General features: G+C 39.4%; 1 protein-coding gene across 5 annotated transcripts in view; it reads right to left on the bottom strand.

Moving 5' to 3' along the window:
- Positions 1 to 1,098: 1,098 nt before the first annotated feature.
- Positions 1,099 to 18,785, bottom strand: part of LOC146831538 (cadherin-7) — a 278,421-nt gene continuing 260,734 nt past the window's right edge. For all 5 annotated transcript variants that reach the window (XM_085605883.1, XM_085605887.1, XM_085605884.1 and 2 more), the window contains exons 11-12: positions 15,699 to 15,950; positions 1,099 to 3,512 (exon numbers count right to left, since the gene is read on the bottom strand). In XM_085605883.1, the coding sequence (XP_085462009.1) occupies positions 3,019 to 3,512; positions 15,699 to 15,950 (746 nt within the window). In that variant the 3' untranslated portion in view covers positions 1,099 to 3,018. The remainder of the gene's footprint in view (positions 3,513 to 15,698; positions 15,951 to 18,785) is intronic.

Here is an 18,785-nt window from a genome sequence, read left to right as displayed (position 1 = left end):
CCTTCCACTGGGAGTGCTTAACCAGTAATTATCCAGCATTACGCCTGTTTTATTTTTCTGTATGCCACCAGTGCTTCTTGCACTGAGTTCATTTTTACTGGCAAGCACAAATAGCTTTCATTCACCTTGGTATATTCAATACTAGGATTTTTGAATACACATATTTCTGTAGGAATTTCCTTGCACCTAAAACCAGGATGTAACAAAGGTAATGAGGTTCACTCATAAGAAAAAATAGTTTACATTTGTTGGTCTTTGTTGTTCTTATAGGCTAAGCAAGAGTTCAGTAGACATATACTTAAAAAATCTGCACCCGAGACCTTGACTCCAAGACTGTTCTATCGCCTTGCATAGCTGATTCGATCAGCTGGCACAAACTTCCTTACCACTTGGTCAAATTAGACCAGCAAAGGGTTTTATTGTCCCATCAAATAAAAATCCTTTCTGCATGTTGAATCAGCCTGAAGCCACTGAAGCAATCTGCCCTCACCATGCTGAAGTGTGTACTCGCAATACAGCCACTTCTCTTTAATTTCAATTATCAAGTTGAAAAATTATGGAAGAACAGATAAAGTTTACAACATAAAATAAATTAAAATATCACATTCAGGCATATCTGCTGTAAAGTTTAAAGCTAAAATAACTTCATATATTTGTTCAGGAAACTAACCTGTATGTGCACTGCCAAAAAGAATAAAATTGCGGAGAAGCCAGCCGGCCATTGAGAGCTGCAGTGTCTTGGCAGCAACAGAGTTAACGTGGATTCAGGCAAGAAAACATTACAATGAAATGAAGTGGATACACACTGTCCTGATCATGCCGCCATAAGTCATCTTTTGCTGTAGAATCTTGTTACACTTACAATAGGGAAAAGATACACACATGATAATCATCTTATTTTCCTAAATTGCATTCCCACCTGCTTTGACTGATGCATGCAATATTATTTTGACATTATAATCTAAATGAACATATTTTTCTGTACACTCTGCATGGAAAGCGATTACTATAAAACCTCTCTGTGCCATGCTGATATAAGACCAACATAAGCCTTCCAACACATCACATTTTATTAAAAAATGCACACAATATCAGAATCATATTTTTTATTGAAATCCTTACACATGTGGCTAAAATTCTTGAGCAATATTCCTCAGTTCCTTTACAAAATGTGTTTATACGTTTGCATTTAAGCGGATAAGAAGCAAATATACACGGAACAATGTGTGTCTACAAAACAACACAAAATAGAGATTATGCTGGAGAGAATTAAAATAATTTTAATAAAGCTGAAGGCCACTTTTACATAGTTATTTGAAAATGCTTGACTACATAGTAAAGATTCTTAAAGACATTGTTTACGTGAACAGTATCTTAATCCTGTTTTACTGTTCAACAATAGTCACCTTCTGAGAGAAACAATTCCTGGGTGAGCACAATTGTATATACATGCCCACGATTCATTCAGGTATCAAGAAAACTAAGCATGTAGGGATTTAACACAAAACAGCTGGATAGGAAGTGAAGACCTATAATGTAGGAAAAAGTACTCTTAGCTGAATATATTTTATGAATAAACAACATATGGTAAATCATGAAATAGGAAGTATAAATATGCTTTAATCATAAAAAAGTATTTTTTTTTCATTTTAAGAAACACAACATTACAATTGTACAGTATACTTTTAATAACTGAAAATGTCTTTTGATTTTGGCACCCCTAATCCAGTGTATAAAGGTTGCTTCTGAAATGGTTTCCTTTGTGAAATAATCATCTTAATCAGAGCCAAAAGTTGATTTCTGTACTTGCTGGGTAAAGTGGTAACATAAAAAGACATTTTTTTATTTATACTGTTTTCTTAAAAGAGGAACATACAGTACCGAACTTGAGACCTTGAAACTGAATTTTGTACTAAAGATATGTCCTTGGTTCCTGTATACCTCTACGGAAAATGCAAAGTACACATATTCTATTCAAATGTTTCCATCACTGCGGTGGCTTAGAATTACTGCGTCCTTGTAAGCAGGGCTCTGTTCCGAGGAATGCATGGTGCTCAATTTCCTTAAAGTAATTCTTCATTTTCCATGGTTCAGTTCCCTCATCTGTCTTAGACCAGAGAAATCGACATATTCTTCTGCTGAGTATAACACTGTGAGGCAGCATAATGCACCTGAATTTAGTGGAGGCTGGAGCTCCAAAATAAATAATACACTATGTTCCAAAGGAAAAAAAACAAGATATATTCTCCTGTACAAATCAGAAGAGATAATAAAAAAATTCTAAATAGACAGCAACTTTTGTTTACCTACACGGGCATCCATCGATGTACTATAACATCATTCCCAGTCCCAGAAACATTATTCATGTCACTTTTGCAAATTGAATTGGTAAAGCAACGTTTTGCCATGGAGTCTCAGTAATTGTTAAATCGTTAAGTGCAATTCTTTGAGAATATGCAGTGCCTACTTAATATAGGTACATGTTTTTTAATCCACAAAAAAACACAGCATTAGCTGAAATGGGATCCATAAACCAGTTTTGTTGCATCCAACTTGGCAAATGTAACGTGTCAAAATACGTTTGTTGCAGCAAATGTACAATCCTATCGCAGAATTCCTTTTATACACAGTACATTGATTTTTGTTCTCTGTTGACCCTTCACAGAGAATTCCGAATCAGGGACTCTCTGGCGAGGACATGTCACTACCGTGAAGGCATCTACAAGGTATCATTGGCTCGTTGAGGTCACAGTGCACCTCTTACGCCCAGAGGCTCTTCGCCTCTGCAGGTAAAAGAGGGTTGCTATCTACTCCGGCATGACCAAACACTTCATGTTCTCAAAACGCCATCAAGTGCTCAGTACTTGTTGTCAGTGCAGTCCCTAGACTAGGACGAGTCAACTCAAGGTTTACTCCACCAAGGCAAACAACTGAAAAGGTAAAAATGGATAAATATTTTACATCCTTCTATAGTCCTTATTGAGTTTCTTCAGTGCATTTAGTGGAGAGTTCTGAAGGCTATGAGTACAGGCTGTCTTCACTGTTCCCATACATGTCCGCGAGCCTTTTAAACCGAGGTCCCCAGTCACTAAGGTAATCATAGTTCTGGTCAGAGTTTGAACTAACGGACCCCAAGGAACTGAGGGAGTCTGCAACGGAGCCGTTGCCCTCAAAGGCGTATGTCTGCAGGGAGTCATATGGCGGGGCACCAGCATCAATGTCTGCTTCTTTTAACCTTTCCCATATGAATTCCCTAAAAATGACATTATCTGGGGAGCTCTTAAAAGACGGCCGGCTCACAAACTGAATTTCTGGAGTGACGTCTCTCCGGGATTTGTTGTCGCGAATAATGTTGAGGTTTCGCAAAGCAGCCATGTCAAAGGCCTCGGTGTCCTCTTCTCCTCCACCCTCGTCATCGTATCGAACGATGTTCTCTCTGATGTCCCTTTCTTCATCGAAAATGAGGGGTTCCTTCTTCCTCCTTCTCATTGTGACAATCAGCAAGACGAGCACTGAAATATGAAAATAATGAGATATGTAACTTACATTCTTTTGCTGCTAAGAAGCAAAGTTTGGCTTTCTTTTTGACATTTACTTTTTGTTTTTGATAAAATATTTTCTCAGAAATTACACAACTTGTATTCGAACATCAGGTTTTATTAACCAAATTTTGGGCTGCAACTTGCATGAGGCAGGACAGTTTTGCACGGGTATTCTACAGGTAAGTAAATTGATGCAATCCTTTATGCCATGCACAAAGCCTTAGTGAAAAATGTACCCTAAATGTCGGTGTCATTTAGAGAAACTCTTGTAAGGCAGTATCGGTGGCTGAGACAGCCAGACAGCTGTAATTTACCATATTTAAGTGTTTATTGCCTAGCGGGAGATGTTTTCTTGTGAATGTGAGGAGAAATGTTCATTTTGCATCCAATCGCAAAGAAATCAACACACTTAAAATGCCACATGATTTACTAAGTGTAGTGGACCCTGCAGATCCAGATGCCTGGATTTGAAATATATCACATTCTTTCTACATGATAGATCACAAAAACTACATATTGCAAAAGAAAATCCCAACTTTTCCACCCCAAACTCACTTATCACCAACATCGGTTGAACATTTACAGGATAGTATTCTCTCCAAAGCTGCTCAATGTATATAACAAGAGGTTAAAAGACATGTTGCTCAAACATGTTAGCTGCTGTCACAAAATACCCGAAAATGGACAGTGCAACCTTTGCATTTCAATCACTCTGGTAGCAATCGGGCAGGAGCACAACTATTTATGGCTGTACAGTAACTCTAGGCACCGTGACAATACGGTATTTTGAAAGATCTATGTTCAGCCACTATAATTAAATAATATTATCACTGTCACGCCTTAGAAATTTTAAAGATAATTTATGTTTCCTTCACAGTGTTGAATTTTTTTAAGCTTTTTGGGAGTACAATAACTTTCTGTACATGTATGATTTTAGGGAATTGTTTTGTTAATTTGTTAATTTTAAATCAGATTTGCAGTGTAATGCTGAAAACAACATTTTCGCACTTTGAACATTCCTGGAAAGTAATGATGAACTGAATTGTGTGCTAATTTTTCATATTAAACCATGCACGGGAAGCTATAATAGTACATTCTAAAGCAAGAGATATATTAAAGAACAGATAAAGCTACTGGGGAAGAAACACCATTTTCACTATTGCTATCCTCCCTGCCATTGAGAGAAGGGGAGACTGCTACCTATCCACCTTGTCCTGTAGTTTATCTAAAGAAGGATTGTAAAAATGTCTAATATGATACTGGTTTAAAAGCTTCCTGTTGATACTATCTACACAAAAGATGTGACAGTTTGCTCAACCTTTTGGGCTTTGCATACAAATTTTGGGTCAGTTGTATTTTATTTCTTGATATAGCGCCGACTGCCGCAAAAAGAGCATAGATTCGAAGTGAAATACACCAAACTATCCAAAATTGAAAATCAGTGGGGGAACAAAATGTAAGTAGGTGAAAGATTACCAAAGCCCTACAGGTGAAGCAGCAACAAGGAATGTCAACCTTGGTGGTAAAGTGTGATGGTGGAGAAGTGTGGCTCAATGATTAGAGCGGCAGACCCTGATGCAGAGGTCTAGCCTGGGACCAGGGTTCAATTCCCTGCCTCGGCGGGTCTTGGGCTCAAAAATTCCACGGACCTGATATTTCTCGCCTCGGTGCCATTCCAATCATGGAGTCCCACTCTGCAACTCTGGGCAATAGCTTGCTTAATCTCCACAACGGCCCCCACAACGCTAAGGATGCCTGGCCTCCACCTTGGGGGTGCCCAGGAGTGGACGCCTCACAGGGAAAGCCAGGATGGGTTCCACAGCGGTATTCGTACAAGCGCCTTGAGACCCTTGCGGGTGAGTAGTGCGCTATACAAGTATCAATTTACATTTTACATTTACATATGGCATGGTCAGTGACAGTTTTCAGCACCAATGAACCATACGTACACTTTATAAACATGTATAGCATAACAACAATTTTTATTGCATCTGTTCGCTGATGCTGTGATATGCCTGCGATTTGAATCCAAACAACATTGATCTATGATCACATTCCTAAGCTTGGTATTGTAGCATGTGTTGACTGCTTAAAATGAGTACAAATCAGTAACTAATCCATTTGTGACTACCAGGAAGGGTGATAATAGGTGTGCTGATTGGGTAATTTGCTATTTGGAATTTATTTATAATTGTATAATAGTAATGTCTTAATTTTGCAGAGAAACAAATTGTGATTCTGGAAAAACTTCCATCTGTATTTTGGCTGATACCACTATGTTCTTTACTTTTTGTGATCCACAAGCACTCTGCAAATGTGCACTTTGAGATACTAGTTGGCACCACTGCTCCTCAATATCACAAAGATAGAATGTGCCTGTCATACACAGATCACTCATAATCATGCACCAATCATATTTAAGCACCAGTGCAGTTGTCAGTGGGATTAAGCAGACAAGAATAAAAGCTTGGAGGAGTGGTGCAACCAGACAAGGTCCTCCTGCTTCAACCACTTTCCAAAGACTACAGCACGAGCACAGTCATGAAAGAGCACTTAGGCAACATTTGAAAAAAGCTTCTAACATGTAGCAGTTTCCCTTCATTCCATTGTTGTGTCTGTTACTTTGGAAGGACCAGATTTATAAATTGATTTCAGCGCAAATATTCGAACCCGTTTTTGAATATTTAGTACCAGAAATCTGGAGCCTGTCTGTGTATCTGTCCTTACTAGTCCTATGCGCCTTCTATTCAGCTATGTCTCAACTGTTAACTACTTGAAGTATGTAGAAGAAACCACTTAAACTATTTGAATTGCCCAGTTCTGCATATCTCCAATATTTTTGATGTATGTTTTCAAATGCTCGGGACCTATGCCATAAAGTACAGAAATCCAGATATCACAGTGGTGGGAAAAAAAAACCCATCCTGTACCTTCCGCTAAAGGGGGCATATTTTGAACAGGTCCCAAAAAGGTTTATTTTTGTGTTCATATGAGGTTTGATGCTGAGCTGACATTCAAATTTCAAACCAGGTCCTTTTTCACATCCTCGAGGGTGGGATTGGACCAAACCAGGGCCTACTTGGACATGGAGGTACATCTGGGTACTGTCATCTCATGTCAGTGGATAACCCTTACCATTCAGGTTTTTGTTTCTACTAACCATTTAACAGCAGGGTGTACAGTATCCTCGTTTACTGATGATTTTTGTTTATTTGTGGCTTCAGGCTGTTTTTCCTGAATAATGATATGTGGAAAAGCACCATATGAAACGATGACGTAGGTAGAACAAAACTAAGATAAGAAGCAGAGATTGTGACCGTTCAATTACTTTTCAATGTGATGTTAGCTTGCCAGAAGAAATCACGTGTTAGCAGTACTGAGTGATTGATAGCGACAATTGAAAAAACACCTGTCAACATTAACATCACATTAAAGAAATTGAAAACATTACTTCAGACAACATTTTTCTTAAGATGTAGAGATAATACATATTGCCTTAGGTAGTAATAGCTTTTGAACCGCACATTAACTTGCATTTAATGTTTTACATATGTTCACTGCAATATGCAAAACTGTAGTCCTGAGGGGCCTATTATGACAGCTAGTATACTCTGACAAAATTGTGTTTTCCAATATTCAGTTATATATTTGCAATCTCTCAGATATGGTTCTCAAACTGCTGTTTAAACACGCATTGGAAAATATAGTGCCCCATCACAAATAGTCGATTTTCAGAGCTACTATAATTAGTATATCAGCACAATAAATGGAGAAAGAAAAATACAGAAGGCATACCAAATAGCATTCGATTTTCTCATAAATTTCCACTCATACACAACACTGTGTTACAAAGACCTAATTTATGCAGATTCATTTGTTCTGATACCTCGCCAGGGGCCAATGCACAAAACAATTTTGTGGTTGCACACTCTGTGAATCGTTTTGCTTTGAAATTTACAAATCCCCTATTGTGAGTCGATTAGCTTTCCCTGGCTTGTAGAAAGGGTTTTGTGAGTCATAACTAATTGCAGTTACTGGGGAGTGAAAGGGACATCATCTCTAATTTGTGATTCCCAATCACATGAATCAATGGTTTGCGACCACAATTGTAGTCCAAAACCATTGTTCATATACTGACACCTAAAATGTGGTAGAATCTGATTTACAAAGGAAATATAGTTTCACTGGAACAGATTGTACCTTTAATGGACATTAGTTGCTTTAATAAAAATGTCCCAGTTTGGAAATGCTAATGGAAAGATGGTGGTCCGACCATTTTGACCATCTTCCTTTAATACTAAGCCAACTTGCTTAATAAATAATGATGTTGTTTTGTGACCCTCTGGTCACACCTTGCCTTGTGACCATGTGATCTGCAGATATCTAGGTTGCACTGCCATCTACCTCCCCATTTTCAGACAAGTCTGTATGCATTTTGCACATCCCTGATTTGCGGTTAGGGAAAGTACCGAGAACCACAAGTGTGGCACCACAGTTAAAGGATATTTTAAACTGTTGCCTCTGAATCCTTCAAATGTAAAGGCCTGGACATGGGTTTCATAGGTTTCAATGGCTTTATACATTGGCTTTCACTTCTATTGCACCGTTACTGCATTTTCCAGGAATAGGACCCAATTCCCAAAGGCATATTCACACCTCAATGGCACTGGAATGCACATACTCTTTTGTTTAAAAATACACTTTAATAAAATCAGAATAAGGCATTCTAACTCAGGAATGAAATTGCATAAATGAAAAATGTGCCGGTATGGTGGAACTTTCAGTAAGAATTATTCTGCTGAAAGGCGTTTTTTGGGGGGGCTTTTTGTGGTTCGAACAAATGCCATAGTTATTGAACATGGATTTCTTCAAGTATTTACAAACCTTTAGCAAGCATTTTCTCACACAACAAGAAGTAGGAGATTGGATGGGAAAAGAAAAAGAACAAACTCAGAATTGATGGTCGTCTAAAGGAAGGGCTTTTGACATAGTAAAATGCATTCTCCCATGGAGAAATAAAACAAAAGAAATTACAAAAACGCTGGAATTCGCCTTTACATTATATGCCCTCACACTAACAAATACATCCGTACATTTACAGTACATTTCAATGTGCAAAAACAGATACATATGTGAGTACTCCCAGAAAGCTGTGGAAGGGGCGGTTTCACAGGAGAAGTCCTGAAAATGTCTGTGAATTTTAGGAAAGTGGTAAATCTATGCAAATTATAAGTAAACGACTACATGGGTAAATCCCCTTTTCCTCCTTAAGGTTTTAAAAATGTGGCTGATCACCATTAAATAGCTTGTGTCACCTCACCACTATAGTGGGCTTTTATTTACACAATCAGAAGTGTAGTCAAATTTCAGAGCCATCTTTTAATTATATATATGTTTTTATCCCTTCACAGCTGTCACATGTGATATGTCATGTGGTGAAGAAGAGTGAGTGGGGTTGTACTGTCACCAGGGTTACACAAAACATGGCGACTGCTGCTGCATCATACCATGTGTTAGCAAAATACATTTCTGTAGAAGAGGTGTAGTAATGTAGTTGACCCAGGAACCCACAGCCAAAGCTAGTATTGGAAGTCACTCACTAACCGAGTGGAAAGATGAAAAAGAGGAATGGGCTCTTAAGACAGTGCAGCTCAGGACCAACGGACAGAGGCAAAGATGAGGGTAATGGGTTGTACCAATGTGACTGCAGACCTGACCCCTCTAACCACAGACAAGACATAAGCTTGAAACAATCGAAATTCACCTTAACAAATAACAATGCAGGGATTGATTCAACTAATATCAAGTTGGTTGTATCTGTCACCAGCTCGCACCACTTCATATAGCTGGTAAGTGGTGCAGAGAAATAAATACCAAGAGGGACATGCTGCCTACCCCACCCTAAAAGTGGCCTAGGTGCCTTATGTAAGTGAAAATCCATTCAGGGAGAGTTGTCGTGGTAGATACATTTCTTATAATAACTGACTATACAATTCTCAGTGGATCATGTGAATGCCAAATTTGCCTATGTGCTTGAACTACTAAACAAAATGACTTCGGGAATCGAAAACATACAAAAGTCCATTCTATGTTACAAATAAGTGGTGCATTTCTGGTAGTTTTCCTATGATTGACTTTCCTCTGGTTGAATGTAAGAAAATTGTGTTTGTAATGAACATGGACTGTCACCTCTCATGAATATGACAAGTCCCCTCTATCTGATGTGTCAATAGAATCAATGTATTTAAAATCTGAAATATTCATTCTCAGGTACAATCTAAAATGCAAGAAAACAAAACATTTACATTTGTAAATTCTAGAATGAGTTTATCAGTGAAGCACACAGGCAATCTACATGCCAGATTTGACAAAGATATTCCCTGTTCAGTTTCTGTCTATAATTATCTATTTGTACTCTTTCAATGTGTCTGTGCATTCGGTCGAAGGAAGCCCTACAGGGAGTATTGGTGTCTACCAGATTGAACAAGTGCAACACTGTACAAATATCAATGTAGAAGTCAGATTAACTACTCATTATACACAGTAACATCATTTGCGGCCAAGTACTTTTCTTTGAGAGCTCGGCAATTGATTTTGAAAATGGTTGGTGTCTTCTTAAAGTTCTGCTTTTCGAATTATAAATGCACTATTATTTAGAGCACAGCTCTCCAAAGTCATTCCTCAATGCCCGATTTTTAAGATAACTACATTTATCTAAATGGGGATAAGCTAGAAATCTGGCATGGATTTGTCCCTCCAAGACCGACTTTGGAGAACCCTGATTTAGAGAAAATGGCCTGGGCATGTATCTAGGCAATATGATTGCATAGATTGCAGCTTTGAATATAGTTGCCATGGTAGGAACCTGGAAAAACAAATGTTTTGCTGTTGCTGTTGTTGTTCTGTTCTGTAATGTACATAACTTTTCCTCCAAAAACACTCCCAGCTTCATGAAAATGCACGTGGGTGAGTAGTGAATTACTCTGTTTTTTTGTTTTAATTCTTTATAGCCACACATAGCGTCGTATTATACATTGTGCCTCGGGGGTGCAACGGGCATGTACACCTGCTTTGTGTGCCCCGGGGCACAATGGTATTACAGACAGGGTCACCGATGCTTGTGCATCCCCCTTCTGTAATACAGATAGCATTGGTGCACATGTTGCACCACACTACCATAACAGTGTGTTCCATCATTTGCATGGGGGAGTGGCCCAATGTACAGGAGGGAATCAGTTTGCCTCTGCGCATGCGCCACATTCTGGGTACAGACGCAAAGGCACATGTCTTTAGGATGTACAGGAGGAGGGGAAATAGGTGGTCCCATGAACCGTTCAGACATTTCCTTGCAGGTGAGCACATGTCACTCACTGCACCCACCTGTAAGGGGATCTACCTCCCCTCTTGAAAGTGCAGGTGGGTTGCCTCCTGCTCTGTGAAACACAGATCAACTTTTAAACAGCTGCTCTGTAATTCACTTGAATGCAAGTTCCTGCCTGCCCTGGGGACATTGCATTTTTTCTGATATTGTGCACTATCCCTGTTTGCACCTAACACACCTTTTGAAAGGTGCATTATGGCGAAACAGGGAAAATGCCAATATTTGGGGTGCAGCATATAAGATATATAATATAAGATACAAATATTTCATTTTCTCTGCTATTATCTGTCAGTACGATAAGAGTAATTGTTAATTATGACCTGATATCAAAATAAGATAATAAGTAAAAAGACGGTTGAGACTAGGGTGCCTCTGACCCACCTGGGATATTGAAAAGAGGCAGCACAATATACAAAGGGTATTTGCACATGCAGAAGTTCAATTCCACACAGGTGCAGACTTGAGAATTTTGTAAATCACAAAACTACCTGGAAATCTGAGCAATTTAATACTTTTCAATGCCCACAATTGAGTGAGTCTTCGTATCTTCAGAATAGTGCCACCACAAATGAATAATTGGACATAGAGTAAAACAATGTTCCCATTGGATTAAACCCTTCTCTTAAGCCCCATCACATTTGGGGGTGATCCATCCCCCATATTGCACTGGAAGTTAACTTTTTCCAGTTGTCTGCTGGAGTAAATATTTGACCGCTGTGGGAAAGGGTCAGAGGGTAATTTGTGAATCACTATAAACTCACAAGTTAGTAGGTGTTCACAAACATGCAAGGCGCACTATGTCTTGAACCTTTTAATCCGCACCCCTTAGATAGGCTTTTCTACTGAGTAACTTTATGCACTCATGAAGGAGAATCACCCAGTAGTAAAACCACTTATGCCCATCAGATGTTTGTATGTAAATGTTTTTGTGAATCTGGCCGGAAGTTTAAGTTAGCACACACCATCTGTCATAATTGAAACACATTCAATAAAAGGTTCCATATTGGTAACATACAGAGAGAATTGTAAAGTTGATTATGCTATAAAACATTATCCATTATGCTGTATGATACACTGAGGCTGTTATCGCTGGTGCTTCTTCCTTCCACATTTGAGAGATTGATGAGACTGGAGTTACAAAACATGTGATTGCATCCAGGTAATGAGGAGAAAATGTTCAGTGAAACAAATGACTAAGGGGGTTATTTAAGGTATGGAAGAGTGTACTCCATTACGCTGCTGCAGCAGAGGCATGAACGTCACTGTCCTTGTAGAGTAGCTTCATATTTACAGATCTCCCCCTTCCTGGGGGAGATCTGTGTGCTTTCAAAGGAGCTGCTGCTTCTCCACATCCGATTCTGATCACTCTGAAGCTTCTGAATTTCTTTCATTGGGTGCTGTTGTAGGCTATGTTACAATAGTCCAGACGTGATAGATTGGCATTCTTGTCATTTCTTGCTTATTGTACAATTAAAGTAGGAGGATAACTCTTTTCAGTATCATCAGATGAAGCTTAGTGTTCATCACAGCTGAAGTGACCTGTTGACTGAACTATAGCTTGTGGTCAGAGCACAGATCCATGTTTTTTTCAATGTTTATACTCTGCTGGCCATTTAAAATGTAATACTGAATTGATCTCCTTATTTTATTTCCATATGTTTGCATTATTATTTCTTAAAAGTTTCACATTTCACAGGCAGAAAATAAAACATTGTCCTTTTCTGATTAAGACATTCCAACCTCAATAAAGGTACATATTTATATGAATATGTAGTTTTTTGTTTCAGTGCTGGCTACCACATGTTGCCTTGTGGCCACTTCACAGCAATAAACCCTGCTCACCCCCTTGGTAGCTTAGCACGAGCAGTCAGGCTTATCTCAGAGGCAATGTTATGTTATGCTGTGTTAATGTGCAAAGTATTTGTACATTCACACACAGTAACACATTGAAAAATCTACAAAAGAGTCCACACCAGTTTCGAAAAATAGCCAATATTTATCTGAATAAAACAAGACCAAAACAACAAAACTCCAACATACACAAGTCAAAAATATCACTTTTCAAAGATTAAATAAGTTCAGTCCGTAGGAATCATTGGATGTGTTCTTTAGCACAAATTACCTTGGATGCATCAAAATTTAAAGACAAAACAGGTGCAGAGGAGGTGAGGCGCCGGAAAAGCAAAGTGATAAGTTGATTCCTTACTCCCAGTGGAGGTGATGCACCGGTTCCTTACTGCCAGGGAAGGTGATGCATCGGTTCCTTACTGCCAGGGGAGGTGATGCGTTGGTCCCTTACTGCTAGGCAGGGGAGGTGATGGATCGGTTCATTACTGTCAGGGGAGCTGAAGCGTCAGTTCCATGCTTAAAGGGAAGGTGATACGTCGATCTCCGGACACGCAGCCTCGATTCCTTACTACAGGCTAACATCCGTGAAGAGATGGGATGACGTGTCGAAAATCCAAACGTGCTGCGTTGAAGCGGCGGCAGCAATGCAGGCCCTGTGTTGATTTCACAGTGGTGAAGCAGGTGATGCATCGATTCTTCAGCGGCGAAGCAGAGGCTGTATTGGAGTCAGAGCGGGTGCCACGAACATCGGTGACACGGTGATTGGGACTCTCTCTGTGGTCATTTTTCTTGTGCAAAGCAGGCGCTGTGCCGATTCTTTACCTGAGTCAGGGTAATGAGCGCTGAGAGTGGATTTCCTCACCAGGTTACACTTCAGGGGCCCAGAACTTGATTTGGCACCACTTGGCAAGTCAGGGCACTCAGCAGAAAAGCCCAGGCACATGTAGGTGAAGTCTTTCATGGCCCTGAGACTTCTTAACAGGAGGCATGCATGCCCAAGCCCTTTGAGAACCCTGGAACCAGGATATAGAAAGCAAAGTCCAGTCTTTTCACTGCCAGGGCAGAGCAGCAAGTAGCAGGCCAGCACAACAAAGCAACAGGCAGAGTGGGAATCCCTTCTACAGCATCCAGTTTTTTATCCTAGTAGAATGTCCACAGTCCAGAAGTGTTCTGATTTTGGGGTGTCAGAGGTCCAATACATATACCTGTTTTGCCTTTGAAGTAGGCAAACCTCAAAGGAATGTCTTTGTAGTGCACAAGATCTTGTGGCTCCAGACAGACTACAGGGGAGTGGAGACATTTTGTGTGAGAAAAGGCATAGCCCTAGTCAGGTGTCAGTGACAACTCCTCCCACCACTCTAGCTCAGAAAGCCCCATCAGGATATGCCAGGGGCATCACAGCTCCCTTTCTGTGATGGTCTAGAGTGTATGTAGAAGAGCCCAACTGTCAGCCAACCCAGATGTGGATTCTACAGACAGCCAAAGGCACAGAATGGTTAAGCAAGAAAATGTCCAGTTCCTAAAAGTGGCATTTTCAAACACGCAATTTAAAAACCAACTTCACCAAAAAATTAATTTTCAATTTGTGAGTTGAGAGACCACAAACTTCAACTCTCTATCTGCTCCTAATGGAAAATTACACTTAAGGCATATTTCAAGGCAATCCCTATGTTACCCTATGGGAGGGATAGCCCTTGCTATAGCAAAAAACGAAATAGCAGTATTTCTCCATTTGGACATAAAAAACACAACAGTACATGCCCTATCTTTTAAATACACTGCACCCAGCCCATGGGTATCCCTTGAGCCTACCTTACGGATGACTTACAAGTATTAAAAGGGAAGGTTTGGGCCTGGCAAGTGGGTGCACTTGTGAGGTCGAAATGGCACTTTAAAACTGCCCTCACAGACACTTCAATGGCAGGTCTGGGACATGTTTGCGAGCTAGTCATGTGGGTGTCACAATCAGTGCAGCAGGCCCACTAGTAGCATTTGATTTACAGGCTCTGGGCACACCTGGTGCACTTTACTAAGGACTTACTAGTAAATCAAATATGTTAATCATGGATAAACCAATGACCAATACAATTAACACAGGGAGCACTTGCACTTTAGCACTGGTCAGCAGTGGTAAAGTGCCCAGAGTCCTAAAACCAGCAAAAAAATGCATCACACAGTCAAAAAACAGGCGGTCAGGAGCAAAAAGACCAAGGAAATAACACCAAAGATACCAGATATAACCGATCATGATTGGATAGGAAGAAATATTTGTTTGCGTTTGGCTTTAATGTTACTCATGAAGAGCAGTAAACATAGAATTCAGAAACGCAAGAGACAAGTGCAGATTCAATTGGCAGTCAACTTCATCAGGAGGGTTGTAGCAGCAGCATAAATGTTTTGCTACATCATATGCATATTAACAACAATTAAAAAGAAACCCTTTGACTCTGTCACTCAGGAGAGGAACAAAAAAAGTATTTCTTTCAAATACAAATGCCTGCCTTTGGTTCACATCCACCCCTTTACTTATACAAGGTAGGAAATGGGGGATATGTTAAGGTTACAGTGCACATTATATGGTCAGAATCTTAACAGTATGCAATCTTAAAACCAAGATACGATTTCCTAACTATGTTGCTTTCAAGTAGCCCTGAAACGTTCCCTCGGATTTAGCAGATCTAATTTCTGGAGGCAATAGTTTCAGGACCGCAATGTAGGCAGCCGAGCTAATTTCAGATATCACATCTTTCCCTTTTATAATAAATTACCTAATCCCACTTTGTAATTGAAGCCGGCTCTCTCAATAAATTGTTGATTATTCCACCCAGCGAAAAATTACAGATAAGTAAAATAGAAAATGAGAAAATAGGCAGTCTTTTCCGCATACCATACAGTGTGGGAAGCAAGGTGTAATTGGATTCACTTACCAAGCAGCGTTAAGATGCACGCTAATATCGCGATAAGAGCACCGGTGCTCAGCCCTGCAGGTAGGATGTAGGCTTCAGCGTTGCAGGTTTGCGCTATGCCGTCTGCATCGCAATCACAGACGCGGATGGTCAGAGTGTTGGTGCTGCTCAGTGACGGAGAACCACTGTCCACAATGATGATTGGCAGGTAAAATACTGACTGCTCCAGTCTCTGATATCCAGCTCTCCTCGTTAGCACTGAGGCGGTATTGTCTGTAGATAAAGAGAGCATGTCAGACTGTGAGCGATGTCAGGGGCCAGAGTAAACATCAATATCTCTAAGATGGCGCATCTTTGGGACTTGGCAGTGCTGTAGGACTGATGGTTGCTTTCAAGCAGAAAAAGACTGGTATGCGCCATGAACTTGACATTCTTTCGCTCAGATACCTTAATAGACTCTGACTTCAGTGTTCCAGCACTGTGCAAATTGTTAAAAAAAAATCAAAGAAAGACAGAAATAGACACACTACACCCTCTCACACACGTATATACATATATCGCTTTCCTTTCCATGTCTTATGGCATTTAAAATACATATTCTTTTGTAAAAATAAAGAGGGCTTGTAGGCGTTAAAATGTAAGCGCAAAAGGAAATATGCATTTTAATAAGTCAATTTTAAAGGTTTCTAAAAATTATCACTTTTTTACATTCTAGCTGGTCCATTCTCGAATTCATACAATAAATTGAAACAGATTCTTTGTATTCTTGTCTGCTTTTACTTTTCATAGATAGGCGTTATGTTTAGCGTAAAGTTGTTGAAGGTTTAAAGCAAATTTAGACTGTTGAACTACTGTAGAATTTTCACTGAGGGACACTTTTTTGTCTTCTTTTTTTAGGGTGAGCTCTAAAGAGTATTTTGTGTGGTACACAAAAAGCTAATTCATTATGGAATTGAACTCTTAACAAGAATGACAATGTAAGATAAGGTGATATATTCTTAGACACATAAAGCATTTTAGTAGGTGTTCACAGGTAGAAAACTCCAAACCTAACAGTGGAAGCATCATGCACAGGCACAGTAAGACAACATCAGCACTGACAATGAAGAGCGCACATGACTGATCATTGGCCGCTAAGACTGCATTGGCCACATCTTAGATAACTGACCAATTATCATTTTCATATTTCCATTATCTATCTTCAACCAATTGTTCTTTGCTCAGCTATATCAGTGAGAAATACTTTCTAAGATCCATTGGATTTTCCTGGAAGGCCTATATCGGGTCATTGATGGAGCTGCAACCCATGCCTTCAGCTCATATGGCCCAGCTGCCACACTCATATCACAATAATTAGGTGGTATGCTTCCATGATAGCTACATATGGTGCTAACTAAAAACTAAAACAATGTATCAATTATGCTGCATGGCTTTTTAAAACATAATAGGGTTTACCATGCATGATGTTCTTAAGTGTCCTATGCTAAGGAAAAACTGATGCACTGTAGGTTTGGTCATTTTTTTGCAAGATTCTTTGTGCCACTTGTGTGGAACCTAAGTGAAAAATGTAATACATATTCTGTATTGTTCCATATTGTATACTCTTGCTCAAGTGAGAATTAATGAAGAATGCATCACAAATGTTTATGATTAACAAAAAAGCCAACAGATTTACAGGATTGCTTTGAACGACTGATAACCTTTAGCCGTAGAATGCCAATAGCTTCAAATTAAGTTGTTAATTTTTTTGAGAATAAGTAAACAGCATCTCATGATGACTTGCTTTGTCTGTGCATATTTTGATATAGTTTATATGGTTCATTTCAACCAAGACTGAACATGTTATTAAATAAATAAAACATGTGAAGGGGGTTCCATCTTGTCCAACTGGACATCACTAGAACCCACTAATAACCTGTAAGGAGTAACACTCTGACCTAATATAAATCATTCAACCTGCCAGGTACACAGACGCGACATGAGCATTCTATGCATAATAGCGCTGTAGACTACTAATACGTCATTCATGACCAGGGTATAAAAAGATATTACTTTTAGGAACAAGCAAATCATGCACCTTACATACAGGCCCAAAATCTGTTCCTTAATTGGCTCAAAAGTCAAATGGACTAAATCCACAATGCTGCTCTTGACAGTTCTCAAAAAAGGGACAAATCACATTCTCCTAAATGTTATATCAGCTTCAAATGAAATGCAACTACCTTTCTCAAGCCGCTCACCTGGTAAGAATGAATATTAACCTACGGAAACCATGGTACCTAAGCATTTGCTTTTGATGAATAAACGTTTGAATTTGCATGTGGGACTCTTACCTGAATTTCGGTCTTCCTATACCGCCCACAAAATTCATGTGCATCTAGAAATTGATAGGCTGGGGAGACAGAGTTGTGTGAGCCGCTAAGCTACAACAGGATGTCTGATAAGTGAGAAGTGAAGGGTATGTAATGTTACTTGAATCCATCTGAAATGGCCCTCAAATAACAGGCATATGGTATTCACATGCTCCAGAAATGGTATTCTAATCTAAGTCAGTGTAATTGTGAAAAATTCACATGGACCAGGAAAATTCCATTTTTATGTTCCGACAGCATTCGACAACATGCCTCTGTGTAAGTATCTTTTAGAAGTCATGTTGCTTCAAAAGCTATGAAAGTTGAATTGCTCCTAGATATTGAAGGTAGAATATGTTAGATTGATTTACAGCATGATCATAAATCTTGCACATGGATGACATTTTTAGCCTTATACTGAGAAGTTTTCCTCTAGAATGTTGAGATAGCAGTCGGAAAATGTGCAACAGCTATCATCTTAATCCAATGGGCATGCACGTAATGGTGGTAAGTCTTTTGCAGTACCATTGGTCTATTCCTTGTGTGTACTTTTAAACATTCGTGTTAGAAGCTTTTTGGGTTTCATTTAATATCTACCATAAAGTACATGATGACTACCTCTTCATATATTAGATTTTATGGAAATAGTGTACATCTGATCGGAGAAAGCTATGAAAGCGGGATATAAGACAACTTCTCTAGTTTGTGATCCTTCCTGATATGGCTCACACAGCAGCTCAGTGAGGGGCATTATCTT

Source organism: Triturus cristatus, chromosome 5_1 (genome assembly GCF_964204655.1).
Source record: "Triturus cristatus chromosome 5_1, aTriCri1.1, whole genome shotgun sequence".
NCBI classification, from domain to species: Eukaryota; Metazoa; Chordata; class Amphibia; order Caudata; family Salamandridae; genus Triturus; species Triturus cristatus.
Note: the sequence above shows the minus strand (reverse complement) of the source record. Positions and strands in the feature narration are given on the sequence as shown.